Raw genomic sequence first — 21,058 nt, 5'->3', positions numbered from 1 at the left:
CAGTTGCAATTGGGTCAGACTGCAAATAGATCCATATTTATCACCCTGCATAAAATTCAAGTCCAGTTAGATCAAAGACCTCAACATAAAACCAGAAACAATAAATCTAATAGAAGACAAAGTGGGGAATAGCTTTCAATGCATTGGTACGGGAAACAACTTCCTGAACAGAACACCAATAGCTCAAGCACTAGATCAAAAATTAATAAACCGAACCTCATAAAATTGAAGTTTTTGTAAGGCAAAGGACACAGTCAATAGGACAAAATGGTACCCTACAGAATGGGAAAAGATCTTCACCAACTGTACATCTTAAAGAGCTCTAATATTCAAAATATATAAAGAACTTAAACACCAACAAACCAATTAACCCAATTTTAAAATGGGGTACAAAACTAAACAGAATGTTCAACAGAGGATTCTCTAATGGCTAAGAAATACTTAAAACTATGCTGACATCCTTAGTCATCAGGGATATTTCAAAATGATTCTGTGATTCTACTTTATACCCGTCAGAATGGCTAAGATTAAAAACTCAAGGACAAGAACAGGCTGTGGAGGAACACTCCAACATTGCTGGTAGGAGTGCAAACTTATACAGCCACTGTGGAAATCAATTTGGTGGTTTCTCAGAAAACTGGGAACAGTTCTACAACAAGACCTAGCTATATCACTCTTGAGCACATCCCCAAAAGATACCCTACCATACCTCAAGTGCATGTGTTTCACTATGTTCATAGCAGCCTTATTTGTAATAGCCAGAAGCTGGAAACAACACAGATATCCCTCAACCGAAGAATGGAGAAAGAAAATATGGTTTATTTACACAATAGAATCCTATTTGGCTTTAAAAATAAGGATATCATGAAGTTTTCAGGCAAATGGATGAAAATAGAAAACATTCTGAGTGGGGTTAATCCAGACCAAAAAGGACATGCATGGTATGTACTCACTGATAAGTAGAAATTAGCTATAAAGTACTGGATAACCACACAATAATCCACAGATGCATATAAGCTAAATAACATGGAGGGCCAAAGAGGGGGGGAATGCTTGAATTTCACTCCGAAGGGGAAATAAAATAGTCATCAAATTGGATGGATAGAGGGACTGGGTGGGAGAGAAGATGCGGAGGGAATAGGGGGGTTATCAAATGTAGGGAGAGCCAGAGAGAGAGGACCTGGAGAGTGAATGGAGATTGGGTGAGCCAAATGGGGTATATAGGCAGGTGAAGTATCTCAAGAATATGCCAGAGACCTGGAATGGGAAGGCTCCAGTATGTTTATAAGGGTGACTCTTGCTGAGATCCCTAGAAGCTGGGAATATGGAGACTGAAGTGGCCCCCTCCTGTAGCCAGGTAGGACCCTTAGTGCAGGGATAAGGATACCAACCCACCCACAAAACCTTCCACCCAAAGTTTGTCCCACCTACAAGAAGTGCAAGGAGAGATGGAGCAGAGACCAAAGGAACAACCAACCAATGACAGGTCGAATTTGAGACCCATCCCATGAGCAAGAACCAATTCCTGACATTATTAATGATACTGTTATGTTTGAAGATATATCTGTCATCTAGGAGGCTCCACCCAGCAGCTGACCAAAACAGATACAGATACCCACAGCCAAACATTAGATGGAGCTTTGGGATTCTTGTGGAAGAGCTAGGCAAAGGACTGAAGGACCCAGAAGGAATAGGGACTCCATAGAAGACCAACAAAGTCAACTAATGTGGACACTGTGGGGCTACCAGGGACTGAACCACCAACCAAAACAGCACAAATGGCCTGGACCTCCCCCCAAGTCCCTGCACATATGAGGCAGATGTGTGGCTTAATGTTCATGCCAGTTCCCCAAGAACTGGATTGAGGGCTGTTCCTGAATCTTGCCTGCCTATGGATCCTGTTCCCCTAACTTGTCTGACCTCAGTGGAAGAGGATATGCCTGGTCTGCTGTGACTTGGTGTGCCAGGGTGGGTTGGTACCCAAGGGGCATCACCCTTATCAGAGAAGGGAAGGGGTTTTCTGAGGGGCAACTGGGAGGAGAGGGGGTCCTGTGATCGGGATGTAAAGTAAATACATAAATTAATTAATGGGAAAAAGGAACAAAGTGAGAAACCAAGGAGAACAGCTGTGAAATACTTCTTAGTAAGACATAGTTATTCCAAGCAGAGGCTCACAGCAGTTGTGCATGGCTGCACTAGTCTGAACAAGATCATGGACTGTTCAGCAATCACACATGGGGGAAAAAGATGCAGATAGCCCTACCCCTCATTGATGATATGAATGATTAAGAGTAAGAGAAAGAGAATATTGTGACTCCAATACCACACTCCAGTACATAGTTCCAATCCATTTGTAACAGAAAACCCTGGTTAAAATCTCTCTCTCTCTCTCTCTCTCTCTCTCTCCTCTCTCTCTCTCCTCTCTCTCTCTCTCTCTCTCTCACACACACACAGTCTTGAATCTGGGAAAGTAATGGTAGTGGGCCGTGTAGTCAGGGATTAGAAGAAGATCAAGAATAGATAATGGAAATAGTAACCAGAATACATTATACAGAAGTAGGAAAGTGGTAAATACCAAAATTAGTTGACAAAAGAAGAGAGAGGTAAGTTATACAAAAGTTGGTGATAATTATGCTGCACCAAGGAAGCCATGATAGTTGAGGTGACAAATGGACCCAAACAATTTGAGATTAAAAAAAAAAAAGACTCAGCAGTCCACCCGTGGTGGCGCACGCCTTTAATCCCAGCACTTGGGAGGCAGAGGCAGGCGGATTTCTGATTCGAGGCTAGCTTGGTCTACAGAGTGAGTTCCAGGACAGCCAGGGCTACACAGAGAAACCCTGTCTCAAAAAAAAACCAAACCAAAAAAAAAAAAAAAAAAAAAAAAAAGACTCATCAAGATCCATTGGAACAGGTACTAAAGAAGGTGAAAACACCATGGACTAAGAATTCCAAAACAACTGACCTAGAAAGTTGGAGGCCCTCAATGAAAATGCTTGAAATGGAGAACAATACTAAGAGCAGAATATGGCCACTGGCTACTGGGCAAACTGAGTGAGGAATCATGGCACACACTAGGTATAGGACCTAAGAGGCTGGTATATTGGCAGGAGTGGACGGAAGAGAAAAAAGGTGAGACAGATGCTAAAATGGTCACAGAGCAGGGGCTGCAGTACCACCTATGGAGTAAGCACAGTACGATGTCTGGTAAGGACTATTTTCTTGTACATAACTTCTAAGTTGTGTTTGGGAAGGACATACAGACAAAGACTAAAATGCATTAAGGAGAAATTAGGGTGCAGGCCCTGTGGTGCAACTCTTAGGGAAACTTGAAACTCCTTAAGAGGACTGTGATGGACTGAGAATCTTCAGAAGAAAGGAGAGAGTTGAGTTAGAACAGGAAACTGGAACTATGTTCTTAAAAGAATCTGCTCATTTTGAATTAAAATGTAACAACTCAGGCAATGGGAATAAAACCTAAAAACCAAACAAATAACAATAAAAACCGAACATTCTTATCACATACAAAAGTACAATGTAAGGAAGAAATGAAATATAAAGTGACTAAAGAATGCATGTGTATTTTATGGCAATTTAACATTTTATAAGACATTTTGTTTTACCAAGAAAATATTCACTAACATATTTTTAAAGAGGGTGCATATTCATAAAAGTAGTTCAAAATGGAAATATTTTAATATATTGAAATATAGGGTATTGACTATATATTGGAAAACTAGTGTGAATTAGAGATCAGATAGGAACAAAGTAAAATTGTGTGTGTATGTGTGTGTGTGTGTGTGTGCGCACACGCGCATGTGCATGAACTGTCACAAGGAAATGCACATCTTTATATGATTAAACATTCTAAAAGGGAAGTAAAGAATATTTGTGCAAAATTCACTGTTTCAGGGTTTTAAAACAGAGAAGCTCCTGTGCGCTTTTCTGGTAGAAGCAGTTACCTGAGACAATGCCGCATCCCGCTCTTCTAGGACGGCGTTCATTTCTTCTGCGGTTATTCTCTTTCTACATTCCTTGGTCTTGTAGATTCTATCCACAATTACAGCTCCATTCCTCTGAATAGCTACCCCAGTGTCTGCATTGTTTATTCTGCTCAGTAATTCCTGTAATGTCTACCAACACCATTATATGTTAGTCAGACATGAGGTTTTAATATATTTTATTTAATATAGGGTTTTAATTAATAGGCACATGTGAATTGTAAATTGACTGAGTGAAGTTATTGAATTTTCATATTGCAGCAAAGATGTACATTATTAGTGTGTCAATTCTTCTTTTTCCCACATCTTAGTTCTTGAAACCCACTCAATTGAACTTAAGCCTCTAAGATATAAGACTGACATCAAGAAATCTCCTCAGAGAATGGCTTACCATGTCATTTTCTTCAGGGTTAATATTTTCTAGCCTAGAAAAAAGGGACACAGAAAGCCTGATCAGTAGCATTTCTTTAGTGCGGCAAAATGAGTTCGCTTTTTAAATCTTTAGAACCTCAAGTAATTTCATTCGACTAGTCTTTAGAGCCGACCATGACACTGAACATATTAAAGTGGCACCTGCCCGACTCCATCTTTCAATAATGCTCTCTATCTTCTGCTCTGACTTCAGACTGTTAAGTTATTAATGTTTACTGCTATATATGACTACAAGGATCAATTGTTCATATGTGTTTAGATGAAGAAAGTTCCCCAGTGATAGAAGCACTCTTTCTCATCATGATATTTATTCCTGTTCTTTCAAGTCTTATCAGAAACTATTTCCTTTCTTTCCTTGGACACTGTCACATGTAAAAACAAACCAAGCATTTTTCTTACAAAGTTTATGTTCCTTCAAACAATGGCAAATAATTACACTAAATTAAATCTGAAAATACACTGCTGCGCCTGAGATACAAACACACCAAATATACAGGCTGACTAAAATTGGACCATATTTTTTTCCATTTTCATATTTTATGGAATCATTCAATTGAAAGAGAAAGACAACTCATCTCTTCATAAACGCATTTTCTTTTTTCTTTCTTTTTTTTTTTTTTATTATTTTCTTTATTTACATTTCAAATGCAACTCATCTCTTCATAAACGCATTTTCTAAATGAATTGTTTTCTGAAATGCTTGTTAATATGATGAATTAAATAAATGTATTAACAGTAAGGACATTCTGAATGATATATCAGAAAACAGAATTTATGCAATGATTAAATCAAGTAAATTAAAAGACAAACTGTGATAGGTATTAGTAAATGACAGAGATTTAAAAGTAATCGATGTTATTTTAATATATACTAAAAAGGTTACAGTTCAATTTCCTGTCTTCTGAGGCCCTCTCATGTTCACTCTTCTGAGATTTAATAGTTATCACAAAAAGGATACAGTAAACATAATAAAGACAACTGGTAAGTGTGCTACAAGGTTGTTCCAATGTCACAGTTGGATAAAAAATCACTACAATCAGAAAAAGTAGCTTTAAACAGCGATTTAACAGAAAAACACATAGCAGGAAAAGCTAAGTACACACGGGCATACTATGAATCAATAGTAAGATCTACTGACCCTAATTATACACAAAGAGTGGCTCACAAATGTCTAGTAGCTGCTTCAATTCACATCTCCAGAAGAACAAATATTCTTGTCTTTTTAGAGTTTCTCCAAAATAAATTCCATTTCAAACATACTGCTAAATAAGAGCTTGTTTGAAACAAAAATTGAAAATAACATAATGTTTTCTACTCATTTAAAAAACACAGCAGAAACCTGTAATACAATTTTGGTCCTTCTGGTCACAGAGAAAGCGCTTGAGCACTGGTAGCACTTGCCTTCACGTCCGGGTTAGCTAGGAAAACTTCAGATGGCGTCATGTGCTGCACAACAGCACAGTGCGAAGCTTGCAGGGGGAACGAGACTATGAGCTGATCACCAGTAGTTTCCAAAAAATTCAGGAGGAATATTTCAAAATTTCATAATTATTAAACATAAAATTAGCCATTGGATTGATGATCAAATTTACATTGGCAGACTTCTAGTAATATTTAAAATATTTTGAAAGCTATATTATAAGCTTTCAAAGAATTATATAAAACCAGATGAAAATATAATATAGTTACAATATCCAATTTGTATACCTGAGATACTTAGTGGAAGACGAGGTGGGTGAGATTTCTACATAATGCTTACAATAGTTTAAGGAGTATTGCAGTATGAGAAATCATTACATTAAGGAGAGAGGAATGAAGATTTCAAATGCTTTAAATCAATAAGTCATCACGTTTTTGAAACATTTGAGATAATTGCATTTAGTCTATTATTAAAGTCTACTGCTAGTAATGAACAATTTTAACTTAAAATTGATTTCTTTTCAAAGGCTAAATGATCATCAGGTATGAGGACTTATCTTTCAGACCTTAAAGAATTTGTGGGATCAGTCCTAAAATAGCATGTAATGAGTTTTAATTTGCTATTAAATAAACTTGAACTGTTGTAGGGAGGTTTGTGCGCATCTGACATGCTGAGAGGACGCGCGCATAACCAACCACTTTGCTTTTTGTTCTCAACCACATTTTATTATTGTTGTTGTATTACTATTTAAAATTAACCTGAGAAAAGCTTAAAATGTAAACATTTGTATATTTTCATGGAAACATAATATAAACTTAAATTAGAAAGAAAAGAGACTGCTGTTCCTATTTTGCTTATGAAATATTGGGATGTGTTTCTTACAGACATCAAATGTTAATGACATAATATTATCTCAACTAAAATTAAGTAGAACAGGAATTAGTAAATTTTTCCTCTCTTAGGAGGCAGACACCAAATATTTTTGGATTAGCTTATATATCTCCTAAATCATGCCTTTGTAGTGCTGAACCATGCATATACAAGAGGCTGAATGGGTTGCCTGGGTTATAATGGCATTTTATGAACACATGCAGATTATAATATAATAACATCATTGTCTGTTTCTGACACATGGTATTAAGAAGTAAGACCAGTTTTAATGTTAGTACATTATAAGATGCAAGTTAATATTTTGACATAAGATTCTGCATTGGATCATTCATCATCCTGCTAAAGATGAATTAAGAACTCAACACAATTACTTTCAGAAAAATTAAACTGAGACCTTCAATACTGTATCATTTACTGTCATACCAAAATTAAACACTGTATCTTTTTAAAAGAAATAATATAAAAAAAACAAAATATATAAGGTCTTCAGTTTTATATAAAATAATCTTTGATTAATATAGTTTAATAGAAGCATGTATGAAACAACAACAAGTTCTGGTTTAATTACAGATTTACAGTAATAAATGATAGTATATAAAATATAGTCAATAAATACTAGATTATCTCATTAATACAGGGGTTTAGAAATATACAAAAGAATTTTAACCCTTTGTAAACTCATAATAATGCCTACTATAGTTTAACTTAACATAGTTAGGATAATTAGTTAAGAATTTTGCTGAAGTAACTGTCCGTGGGCTCAAGTTTCAATTGATTTCCTATACCATGCATATTCTGACTGACAACTTTGCAATCTAAGTGAAAACCTTATGCATGAAATGCCACATTTCTTAAGTTATCCCTTGATCCATCAATATTACTTTCTTCTTGTCTGAAAGTTAGGGCCAATAGTAACAATCAGAACAATAACCTCAAATGATAAAGAGCTTGTGATCCAAGAAATACAAATAAAAACATTAGAGCCTAGGAAAATGTCCTACAGATATAAACAAAATGATTTTAAAATACATTTATGTCAGTAAAAGAACTAGAATGACTGATTACATGATTCTGTAATAAAAAAAAGTTGGGGGATCACATGTGATTTAAGGCATAAAAGATTCAGAAATTAAGACTGGCAAAGAGAGAGACTACATGGGACTACACAATCTAGTCTACAAAAAAATCCCACATGCACATGACAAAATTATGTTTGACAAAGTAAAAAGAAAACCCTGTTACAATAATAGGCTTTAATATGAAATGATTATGTTATTGATCCTGTCATCTGCATCTGATCATAAAGTGCCATGACAACCCAGGCAGCCCACGCACTAGCCTCTGTTGTATATGTATGCTTCAGCACTACAAAGGCGAGATTTAGGAGGTAAGACCAAGAATATAAGCTAAGCCGGGCCTGGTGGCGCAGGCCTTTAATCCCAGCACTCGGGAGGCAGAGGCAGGCGGATTTCTGAGTTCGAGGCCAGCCTGGTCTACCAAGTGAGTTCCAGGACAGCCAGAGCTATACAGAGAAACCCTGTCTCAAAAAACCAAAAAAAAAAAAAAAAAAAAAAAAAAAAAAAAAAAAAAAAACAAACAAAAAAAAACCCGACTGCTCTTCCGAAGGTCCNGAGTTCAAATCCCAGCAACCACATGGTGGCTCATAACCATCTGTAACAAGATCTGACGCTCTCTTCTGGAGTGTCTGAAGACAGCTACAGTGTACTCACACACAATAAATAAATAAATCTAAAAAAAAAATGTATTAAGAATATAAGCTAATCCAAAAATTATTTAGTCTGTCTGACAGAAAAAATTTACTAATTCCTCTTCTATTTAATTGAGATAATCTTATAATTGTAAATGCTAATTTTAGTAATGGAATAAGTGAATGTTACAATACAGAGAAAAGTAACAAAATAAGAACAAAGACACGTACCTTATACCTTTTGTAAAACCTAAAATTGGACCACATGTTATAATGGTTTGGAACTGAACTGTTTCCCACTAGGCTCATGTTTGTTTCCAAGAACGTTTGTGGTGGCCGTGGAACCCATACGAGGCTAACCTTACTCAAAGTAGGGCACTAGAAACAGAACTTCAAGGCTATACTCAAGCCCCCATTCCTTCTACTTTCTGAGGCCTATCCACAGCAAAGCAACCATCACTGCCAAATGCTCCTACTGCCATGAACTGAGCCACTCACAATGCACTCTCTCTTATGCCACACTGAACCGTGAGGCCAAGTAAACGTGTGATTTCTTAAGTTGATTATATCAAGCGTTGTGGTCACAGAAACACAGACATCACTAATATGGAAATCTAGGGCAGAGAAGTTGGTTTGTCACTGTAATAAACCTATGATGTCCTTAGGTTTGTGGAACTACTTTGTGGGAAGAATATACAAGAGATTGATGATACAAACTGCACTGACTCATGAGTGCTATAAGTAGTATTTAATGAGTGATTCTGTTAGGAATATAAAGACCACATCACTAAGAGAAATTCACGCATTAAAATCTAGGCTTGCCAGGCGTGGTGGCGCACACCTTTAATCCCAGCAATCGGGAGGCAGAGGCAGGNGGATTTCTGAATTCGAGACCAGCCTGGTCTACAGAGTGAGTTCCAGGACAGCTAGGGCTACACAGAGAAACCCTGTCTCGAAAAACAAACAAAAACAAAAAAAAAACAAAAACAAAAACAAAAAAGCTAGGCTTGTGGGATTTGAAGCTAGAGCAGGTCTTTACTGGCAACTGAATTATACGGCCTCGGTGTTACCATTGGGTAAATAATTTATACTTGAGCACATCCTGAAAACCTGAGCAATGATGAATTTTAAAATATTGGACTAATTATTTGGTGGAGAAAATATCAAGATAGGTTAGTACCTAGGCTATAGCATAGTCATTGCTGTCTCATCTTAGCTAGATTCAGTGTAAGAATCAAGAGCAAAAGGCAGAGGAGTTGTAAAATGCAATTTGGCCAGAAAGGAAGTGTATATGGGGCGGGACTAGGGAGCAAAAAGGTACAAACAAAGTATATGAGTTAAACTAGCCAGTGTTATTAAACAGATTAGCACCATTAGAAGTGTTGTGTGTTTTCAACTGTAATAATAGGAAAGGCACTTCATGAAAAGATGGTGTCTAGAAAGAAAGCCTCAGGGCTACCCAACTTGGGCTGACCTTCCTAGAGCACCTGGGTTTCATTATGTAGCCCTGGCTTGCCTAGAACTCACTATATACAGACCTAGCTATTCTAAAACTCACAGATGCCCACCAGCCTTTGGCTCTGGAATCATGAGATTAAAGACATGCACAACCATGCTTGGGGTTAGGTAACATTTGTGCACAGTTCAGCCACCCCATCAATCAGAGGTCTAAGTGGGCTGGCAACAGAACTTGGTATCTTCCACTTGATGCTGGTTTTACAGACACCCTGAGTGCATGTTATGGGGTCTGTGATGGTTTGACTGTGCTTGTCCTAGGGAATGGCACTATTAGAAGGTGTGGCCTTGTTGGAGGAAGTGTGTCACTGTGAGCTTTGAGACCTTCTTCCTAGCTGCCTGAGGACAGTCTGCTCCTTGCCTCCTCTGGATGAAAATATAGGTAGAACTCTTACCTCCTCCAGAACCATGCCTGCCTGGACACTTCCAAATTTCATGTCTTGATGATAATGTACTGAACCTTTGAACTTATAAACCAGCCCCAATGAAATGCTGTTCTTTGTAAGAGTTGCTTTGGTCATGGTCTCTGTTCACAGCAGTAAAACCTAAACTGAGATAGAAGTTGGTACCAGACACTGGAGTATTGTTGTGATCGGCCTGACCATACTTTCCTTTGGAGGAATGTGGATTAATGAGCTCTCCTAGTAGGAATATCGCGGTCACTGGTGGTGAGGATGATTTGAACTGTGCAGACCTAGCCCAAGAGGTCTCAGTAGAGAAGAACTTCAGTATGTGGCCTAGAGACTATTTTTGTGGTATTTTGGTGAAGAATGTGGGCATTTATTGCCCTTGTCTGAAGAATCTACCTCAGGCTAAGATAAAGGATTTATACTAATTGAATTGACAAAGAAAGTCTCAAAAAAAGCACAGTAGAGACATTGTTCTCTGGCTTAGTCTCATAAAGAAATTCTGATCAAACAGCAAAATTAAAAAGAAAAATATAAAAATGTATGCTTTAGTAATACATTTTATTAAAGGGCTACAGGAGTGAAATGGAGCTAGATCCTGTGTTCAAGGAGATAAACAGATTAAGGAAGTGATGACTTCTGAGCAAGATCCCACCCAGTTAAGTTTATTGTTTATTTGGTGGCATTGAACAAAGAATAGTTATATCACATTAGGCATTATTATTACTTGGTTACTGTTTTTACTTGGACTTTTAATCTGGAGTGAACTACAATCCAGAGATGAAAGACATGGGCTTTTGATTTGGATCTTCAGGCACAGAGGCCAGGAGAAGCTTAGGCCCAGGGAAGGTGGTGCCTTTATCTAGGAGACAAACTCAAGCAGATCTCTGAGCTCAAAGGCAGACCTGGGCAAAGCTTATCCAAACCAACACAGACTTTATAATGTTCCTGATATTACAATTTTAAATGTATACGCACATTTTTAGTGACATTTCCATATGTTTCACACGTGCAATGGCTTCATCTCTCTCCTCGAGGGCTAACTGCAGTCTGCACATAATAGCTTCATCACGTTCTCGCTGTGCAAAATACACTTCTTCAACCAAAGCTACAAAACAAGAGAACTCATAATCAATTAAGAAATAAAGGAGAAATGTATTAATAAAAGTAAAAGTAATCCTATGTTAAAGGGTATTATTCTAAATAAGCGACTCTCAATTAGTGACTTCTGGAAGCATTCTTAATCACTTCTGCAAAGTGAAAATATTTGGCATGTGTAAGAGGAGAAAAGGTTAAAAGGCCTAGTCCCCCCCCACAAATGAGTTTGTTAAAAAACAATGAGACTCATAAATACTACAAATACATACATACATATATATATATATATATATATATGTTAATAGCATGTGAAGAACAAATTAACATTATTAAAAATCAAATATGTTCCTATTGTAATCTAGAAAATCTCTGGAATACAATGTAAAGGAATTCACACACAAGTGCAAAAGACAACACATAAAAGTATTGACTGTGGTATCTTCTATAACAACAAAAACTCAGAAATCATCTAAATGTCCATCAACACAAACAGGAAAAGAACCATTCAGAAAGAAATGCCTGCTGGCATCTGAAATGAAGTATCTATGGGGAAGCAGACAGAAAGAAAGACAACAGCAAGTTACAGACTGAGGCAATTCACCATTCATGCACAACAGAGCGGCAGGTCAGTCACTGAGATGGCGATTGAACACTGCACAGTGGCACACAACAGGAAGCAGCTTTGACACAAATTATATTACAAACGGCATCTCTTCGTCTTCTGGGAACTCTGATGCTATTGACTTTCCAAATGTGTAACTTTGAGACCTTGAAAGTATCTTAAAATATTACAAAATGTTAAGCAATATGGCCTTAAAGAACTAGACAGCTGTCATAAATTTTATTTAAACAGACAAGCCATAAAGTAAACTTAGAAAATATATAAAATATCTGGGCTGGAGAGATGGCTCAATGGTTAAGAGCACTGACTGCTCTTACGAACGTCCTGAGTTGAAATCCCAGCAACTACCTGGTGGCTCACAACCATCTGTAATGAGATCTGACCCCCTCTTCTGGTGTGTCTGAAGATAGCTACAGTGTACTTAGATATAATAATAAATAAATATTTAAAAAAGAAGAAAATATGTAAAATATTTAATTTATAAAATAGTTCATGTCACAGCTGTTAGATGTAAATAGAGCCATTCTAGACAGTTACTGGGTTACTTAAACTAAAAGTGTTGGTAAAGAAACATCCTGAGGAGAACCTACACCCTCCACTTTACTAAACCAGAATAACCCCTAATTATATTCCAAACATCTGTCCATAATACCCACAGATCAGTGCAGACACCACCCCTCATCAAGGAAACTTCTCTGCTGCTGCACAGAGACCAATATGGAAGACCACAATCAACCAAAGTGAAAAGTTGAAGATCCCCAATGACAGAACTAAAACAACTCCTGCATGTAAGGCTCAGCGAACACTGTGGAGGAAGGACATAAAGACTGTAACAGCAGAGGAACAGACAGGGAGTCTGCTGTGAGATTGTATCATCTGGTAACGGCAGAAGCTAGACTCCTAAAATCTCACCAACATGCCTGTGTAATCTTGACCTCTTTTAATGATGTTGAAATAAAAAGACATTCTTATTTGAACGGATGAATCCACAGACAATAAATGCAACTAAAAGGAGATGGGAAAGAAAATCTTCAAGTGGATGGAAAAATTATAAAAAGGGGAGAGCATTAAGAACGTAGGGAAAACAACAGAAATAGTAAATATAACGAATATAGTAAAGTATACAGATTACATTCAATGATTTTGTGATTGTAATTTTATGGTTGGGATCACCACAACTTGAGGAACTGTTTTATTTATTTATTTATTTATTTATTTATTATTACTATTATTATCTTTTTTCCTTTTTTATTATTATTTTCTTTATTTACATTTCAAATGCTATCCCGAAAGTTTCCCATACCCCTCCCCCCACCTCTGTTCCCCTACCCACCCACTCCCACTACTTGGCCCAGGCCTTGCCTTGTGCTAGGTCATATAGAGTTTGGAAGACCAAGGAGCCTCTATTCCCACTGATGGCCGATTAGGTCATCTTCTGCTACATATGCAGCCAGAAACACAAACCCCGGGGGTACTGGTTAGTTCCTGTTGTTGTTCCACCTACAGGGTTGCAGCCCCCTTCAGGTACTTGGGTACTTTCTCGAGGAACTGTTTTAAAGGGTGGCAGCATTACAAATATTGAGAACCACTGTGTTAGAGGGAGATCTCATATCACCACCTAAGCTCTCCCATCCCTCCTGTTATGTAGCTGGCCTTATCTATACTATTCTGCTACCATGAATCAATGCATGATGTAATTTTTAAAGAAACTTCTATCTAGAAGTGGGATTCTAAAATATTCACCTTTCCTTCTAATACTAACAACTGTCTTCCCATAACCATGGCCCTTAATAGCTCAGAAAAATGAAACACTGTCATTTATGGCATAGAAAGTTATCAACCAGCCAGGGATGGTGGCACACGCCTTTAATCCCAGTACTTGGGAGGCAGAGGAAGGCGGATTTCTGAGTTCAAGGCCAGCCTGGTCTACAGAGTGAAGTCCAGGACAGCCAGGGCTACACAGAGAAACCCTGTCTCAAAAATAAAACAAACAAAAAACAAAACAAAACAAAACAAAAAAACAAAAAACCAAAAAAGAAAGTTCATCAACCTTTTTTTGAAATAACTGAAGTAATTTTAGTCACAGTGCAAGTATATAAAAGGACACTGTGATTATTTTTAAATTAGACAAAAACTTCTTGATCAAATAAGTAAGAACAAAAAGATCCTCAACAAGTAATATTTTCATTCCACTACTGTCAAAACACTTAACTGACATACTCAAAATATGACTTACTTCCAAACCATATTCTAATGTGACTTAGGGCAGCAGAGCAGCCTCAGGAGTTAAGAGTAATTGTCGCTCTTGTACAAGACCTAGAATTGTTCCCAGCACCCACATCGTGGGTAACAATCATCTAGAACTCCACTGCTAGGGGATCGAATGACTATTTCTGACCTCTATGGATACCAGGCATGCATGTGATGTGTGTGTATACACACACACACACACACACACACACACACACACACTCACTCACATGCATATATATGTATATGCAGGCAAAACACTCTTACACATAAAATAAGCAAATCTAAAAGTATTAAGTGTGATTTTTAACAATTTATATATAAAAAACAGAATTCAAAATAGCTCTTTTTCAATATTTCACAGTGGCAGCAAAATAAGAAAGAGTCAAAAAAAATACTTAATCAAAGTTCATGGTCAGCAGTATACCATGATGACACAGTTCATACAAAATACTAGTATTCTAATTTTTTACATCATATACTACTTATAATATGTAAGCTAGACAAGATGTAAAATATAGGTAAAACTACAAATTAGAACATATATATATATATATATATACACACATGCATATATATATATATATATATATATATATATATATATATATATCACCCTGAATATTGCACAAAACTTTTGTATACAATATAAAAATACTGGTTACATTTTAAAGGCCAACAGATTTCCTACTGCTTATAAAAAGTTGACCAAATCTGGTTATTAAATTTACTTTATTTATTAGACGGGATATTCTATATAACTTAAAATGGACTTGAACTCATGGTTTTCTCTATAAGTCAACAATACAGCGAGTTCATGTACTGCATTCAGCCTTTCATGTTACATATGATAATACTCGATAAAAACAAGAATGCCAACTCATCTCTATGGTTAAAGCTAAAAATGCTCATTTAGTCCTACACAATTAATTACACTAGGTTTAATTTTATAATAATTAGTTAAAATTCAAATATCTATATATGTAATTAAAGATCAACATGTACATATTTGAACATTAGATTTAAAATGCTTCAAACACATACTAATATGTTACATTCAAAATCTAGTTAAGGGACTAGAGAAATGGCTCCACAATTAAGAGCATTTTCTGTTCTTTTCAGAGGACCAAGGTTTGGTTCCCAGCACCCACAACAGGTGGTTCAAGATGACCTATAACTCCTGGTTCAGAGGATCTGGATCTGATGCCCTCTTCTGGCTTCTGAGAGTGTACAGAAATGAATGGGGTCAAAATACTAATACAAATAGACTTTTAAGAAATTAAATCTGGTAATATAGTTAATAAGAAATGTATTCAAAATTAAGGTATTGCTGAATGGTTGTTTCATAACAGTTTTTAGGTTATATGAGATTCGGGGAGTTTATAAATCACCCAATTCTTTCTAGAATGCTATACTTAAAAAGGATCAATATGCAACTCTCAAATATTTTTAGTAAAGAAAACTTAATGGTAAACACTGAGCTTTTCCAAGGTAGATGACTATTACAAAGTTCACTAGAAAATCAATATAGCATTTTAGTTGGAATTTGCTCATTAAACACCCACAGCTCTAATGCAAATTATGATGGAATGAATAAAGCAAATACGCATGCTTCTTTCTTTTTATTAAATGTAAAATCTACTGTTAATTGCATCTCGTATGTCATACAAACTTTTCTCCTTAACTATTAAATAGAAGCTTTAACAAAAGTCATTAGAGATTCTTTCTTTGACTTGAATAAATTTCAATATTTGTTCAGTAAAGGTTCACAGCAGTTAAATTACATTAACAAATATTATTAGCTACTATGTAAGCCAACCAAGTAAAATACTTATATTGTAGGTAAAACAAATCATTGGGTGTTTACAATAATATTTGGATATCTCCATTTTTAAACATGGTTATCAAATACCCTATAATTCTTACTCAAATGAGAAAGATTCCAAGAGGATCACCCTCACCCCACCACTACCAAATACTCAAATTTGTTTAGTAAGCTAATTGTTTTCTAATATGGGCAAGGGTAAATATGAAGAAGCTGAACCACACTAAGTATGAGTTTATTGAGTCAAGGCAGAGTACATATTTTCTTAGCAGAACCCAAGTCTATTGACAAACCCATATTCTACAGTTTTCAAACCACTTTAAAAACACAGTAGGAAGACAGTGTATTAAAAAATATTCCAGTTTAAACACTGGATCATGATTCCCTAAGTAACATAATTTGAAGGATAGATATTTCTCTGAAAACATAACATCTGTGTGGTAGCTATTTAAATATTGCAGGCTGACTGTAAGCGAGAGAGGAAATCAGTAGAATTTCTCATAATTATGCCAGTGAAAACAATCATCATCCTCAAGTAGACACAATCCGTAGAAAACTTGGCATTCATGAACAAATCTTTCATTCTCTGAATATTTACTGTTGCAGTTTATATGAGGGTCAACAACTTTTGGGAGACCCAATGATGTGAAATGGAGTCCTTGCTAATATGACAATTGCTTCATGAAATCAGCACACGAATATTGCAGACAATTGATATAAGAAGTGTTTTACATATGTAATTTAACTTCCTTTAACATAAACTGTTTGTCAAAGCATTGAAATAGTGATTGCCTGAGGCCTGAGAACTGTAAGGAAACCCCACACCAGGTAGTCTGTGGGTTCTCTTGCTGCCATCACATTCAGAACTGCTTTTGCAGAACAGACTCTTAAGGGATCTATCATGACTGCTATCCTAAAGACCCAACAAGCAGCCGAAAGAGTCAGATGCAGATATTTGCACCCAACCAATACACAGTTAGGGAAGGCTGAAAGAAGCTGAGGAAAAGGGTGATCCTGTAGAAGGTCTTAATTAATCTGGACCCCTGAGATCTCTCAAACACTGGACCACCAAAGAGTCATACACCAGTTGATATGAGGCCCCCAACACACATACAGTAGAGGACTTCCTGGTCTGTGTTTATTCAGAGATGATGCACCTATCCCTCATGAGACTGGAGGACCCATGGAGTTAGAGGTCAGGTGGGGTGGGGAGGAGGTGTGGGATATGGAGCAGTCGGAGGGTAGATGGGGACACAGGGAATGGAATATGGAGTGTAAAAAATAAATCAGGTTCCACTCTCACCCCTACTGTACTCCTCCCCGTCCCATCCACTTTCCCTCCCAAGTCCTTGCCTCCCTCCCCACTTTTGATTGCCTTCTTCTCTCTCCCAAGTGGGGCTGAGGTGTCCTCACTTGGGCACTATAGCTTGTTGAGCCTTTTGAATTCTGTGGACTGTATCTTGGGTGTTCTGTATGGGTCTTTATTTTTTTTCCTAATATCCACTTATTAGTGAGTACATACCAAACATGTCCTTTTGGGTCTGAATTACCTCACTCAGGATGATATTTTCTAGTTCTATCCATTTGCCTGCAAAAGTCAGAATGTCCTTGTTCTTAATAGCTGAGTAGTATTCCCTGTGTAAATGAAACATATTTTCTGTATCCATTCTTCTGTCGTGGGACATCTAGGTTTTTTCGAGCTTCTGGCTATTATAAATAAGGCTGCTAGGAACATAGTCGAACACATGCCCCTGTGGCAAGGTAGAACATCTTTTGGGTATATTCCCAAGAGTGGTATAGCTGGGTCTTCAGGTACAACTATTTCCAATTTTCTGAGGAACCTCCAGATTTATTTCCAGAGTGGTTGTACCTGTTTGCAATCCCACCAGCAATGGAGGAGTGTTCTATTTTCTTCACATCCTCTCCAACATGTGTTATCACCTGAGGTTTTGATCTTAGCCATTCTGACTGGTGTAAGGTGGAATGTCAGGGAATTTGATTTGCTTTTATCTGATCATTAAGTACTTTGAACATTTTTTTTTAAAAGATGTATTTATTTATTTATTATATGTAAGTACACTGTAGCTGTCTTCAGACACTCCAGAAGAGGGCGTCAGACCTTGTTACGGATGGTTATAAGCTACCATGTGGTTGCTGGAATTTGAACTCCGGACCTTTGGAAGAGCAGTCGGGTGCTCTTACCCACTGAGCCATCTCACCAGCCCCTTGAACATTTCTTTAGGTACTTCTCAGGCATTGGAGATTCCTCAGTTGTGAATTCTTGGTTTAGTTCTATGCCCCATTTTTTGATTGGGTTGTTTGTTTGTTTATTTTGGTGATTAACTTTTTGAGTTCTTTGCAGAAAGAATGTAAACACGCAACCTCAGGAAATAGGCGGTTGGGGGACCCCCCCACCCAGGAAATAGGCAGTTGGGGGACCCCCCACCCAGAGTGCATCAGAGACCTGGGAAGTGAGAGACTCCCAGGACTCAAAGGGAAGGACCTTAGATGAAATGCCCGACAGTGGGGATAGAGAACTTACAGAGCCCACCTCCAGCAGGAAACATGACATCATGTGAGGGATGGAGTTGATATCCCACAGTCACATCTCTGACCTGTAATTGTTCCTGTCTAAAAGAATTACAGGGATGGACATGGAGAGGAATCTAAGGAAAAGAAGGTCGAGCGACAGGCCCAAACTGGGACCCAGCGCAAGGGCAGGTCCCAAGACCTGACACTATTACTGAGGCTATGGAGCGCTCACAAAAAGGGATCTATCATGACTGCCCTCTGAAAGACCCAACAGCTGAAAGAGTCAGATGCAGCTATTTGCACCCAACCAATGAACAGAAGAAACTGACCCTGTTGCTGAATTAGGGAAGGCTGAAAGAAGCTGAGGAAAATGGCGATCCTGTAGGAGGTCTTAATTAATCTGGACCCCCAAGATCTTTCAAACACTGGACCACCAAAGAGTCATCATACACCAGCTGATATGAGGCCCCCAACACACATACAGTATAGGACCTCCTAGTCTATGTTCATTTAGAGATGATGCACCTAACCCTCAAGAGACTGGAGGCCCCAGGGAGTTTTGAGGTCAGATGGAATGGAGGGTAGGGGCAATGTGGAGACAGGGTGTGGTGAGGAGGAATGTGGAGCAGTTGAAAAGTGGGAGGGAAGGGGCAGGAAATGGAATATGGAGTGTAAAAATGAATTACAAATAAAACTATAAAAAAGAAAATTAAAAAATTAATTAAAAATAAAATTTAAAAAATAAATAAATTGTTCAAGAGGTTAAACAAATTCTAATACTGGATTTGAATTTTCAAAAAACTATGAATTAAAAATACTTATCATCATTGTGTATGTTCTTTATTTTCTATTTAAGTGCACAGGTTAGTATATATCACATCTGTATTTAAAGAGAAAAGAATGTGCATTTAAAAAGAAGAGGCACTGTAACTGCATTGTCAATATAAGTAAGCTATGCCAGAAAGACAGCCCTTATACTATATGTTTAAATATAGCAAGGTAGATAGTAGATACAGATAGATGGATGGATGGATGGATAGGTAGATAGATAGATAGATAGATAGATAGATAGATAGATAGATAGATAGATAGATAGATAGATAGATACATAGATAGATAGATAGATAGATAGATACATAGATAGATAGATAGGAGAGACAGAAATAAAGTGATAAATAGACAGAAGATATATTCATAGATAGATAAATAGGAGAGATAGAAATAAAGAATGATAGATAATAAACAGAAGATAGATACATAGATACATAGACAGACAGACAGACAGACAGACAGACAGATAGATAGATAGATGATAGACTTATGGGGTCTGTGAAGGTTTTTTTAAAAAACCTTTTGTGGAGTTTTCTATTTTCACCTTTATGTGCGTTTTGGAGAAAAAAGGTCAGGATTTCCTGTGGTACAATGTTTATTTTTCCACATTACCAAGTCAGGAGTGGATATATACTCTATATATTTGTGTGGATATATACTCTATATTTTGAGCATTATATTGTCTCTGAATAGAAAAACTGGGACTGTTTTCAACCTCTTAACAATCACAATGAAACTTCTTTGCTCTCGAGAAAAGCAAAATTACATTCTCTACTATAAGAATGAACTAACATTATGTGTAAAATAATTGAAATGGGAGTGTTCAGAAAAGAATGTATATTTAAAGAAAAAAGGCACTGTAAGTAACTGCACTGTCAATACAAGTAAGTTACTCAAGATATATAATCATTAAATTATATGCTAAAATATACTAAGATAGATAATAGAGATAGATAGATGATTGATAGATAGATAGATAGATAGATAGATAGATAGATAGATAGATAGATAGATAGATATAGATAGATAGATGGTAGACTTAAAAACTAAGGAGTTCTTTTTGGCTAAAATCCAATATTGTCTTTATTTCAGTTTAATTGGAAGAGGATCTCAAATTCATCTTCTCCATGAGATATCAGGAACCTGGATTTCTCTTTGTACCAAAGGTTAATAAGAAATGTGTCTGCAAAAGTCAAACAGCATTAAATACCAAAAACTGATTATTATTCTACTGGAGCTGTTCTGTCATTCATAATCTCTCCATGCTTCAACCTTCCACAGCTAATCTTTAATGGATGACATTCAAGAAAGAAAAAAACTAACACATAAAGCAGAGGCTCTATCGTGAGCTTTTAAGAAATAAAAAATAAGGCTTTTGAAGAAATATCAGTGTTTTAGACATTATAAAATACTACTAAAATACTGTTACACAAAATATTCCCAGTATCTGTATAATAGTACTACTAATAATACAAAGAGACAGTAAGTGCAAGGCCACATGACAGAAATTTTAGAATGGAAAAAGA

General features: G+C 36.8%; 1 protein-coding gene across 2 annotated transcripts in view; it reads right to left on the bottom strand.

The window, feature by feature from the left end:
- Positions 1 to 21,058, bottom strand: part of Mipol1 (mirror-image polydactyly 1) — a 280,451-nt gene that overhangs the window by 166,698 nt on the left and 92,695 nt on the right. For both annotated transcript variants that reach the window (XM_021201967.2, XM_021201968.2), the window contains exons 5-7: positions 11,353 to 11,482; positions 4,393 to 4,426; positions 3,963 to 4,133 (exon numbers count right to left, since the gene is read on the bottom strand). In XM_021201967.2, coding sequence (XP_021057626.1) covers positions 3,963 to 4,133; positions 4,393 to 4,426; positions 11,353 to 11,482 — 335 coding nt within the window. The remainder of the gene's footprint in view (positions 1 to 3,962; positions 4,134 to 4,392; positions 4,427 to 11,352; positions 11,483 to 21,058) is intronic.

This window comes from Mus pahari, chromosome 7 (assembly GCF_900095145.1).
Source record: "Mus pahari chromosome 7, PAHARI_EIJ_v1.1, whole genome shotgun sequence".
Taxonomy (NCBI): domain Eukaryota; kingdom Metazoa; phylum Chordata; class Mammalia; order Rodentia; family Muridae; genus Mus; species Mus pahari.
Note: the sequence above shows the minus strand (reverse complement) of the source record. Positions and strands in the feature narration are given on the sequence as shown.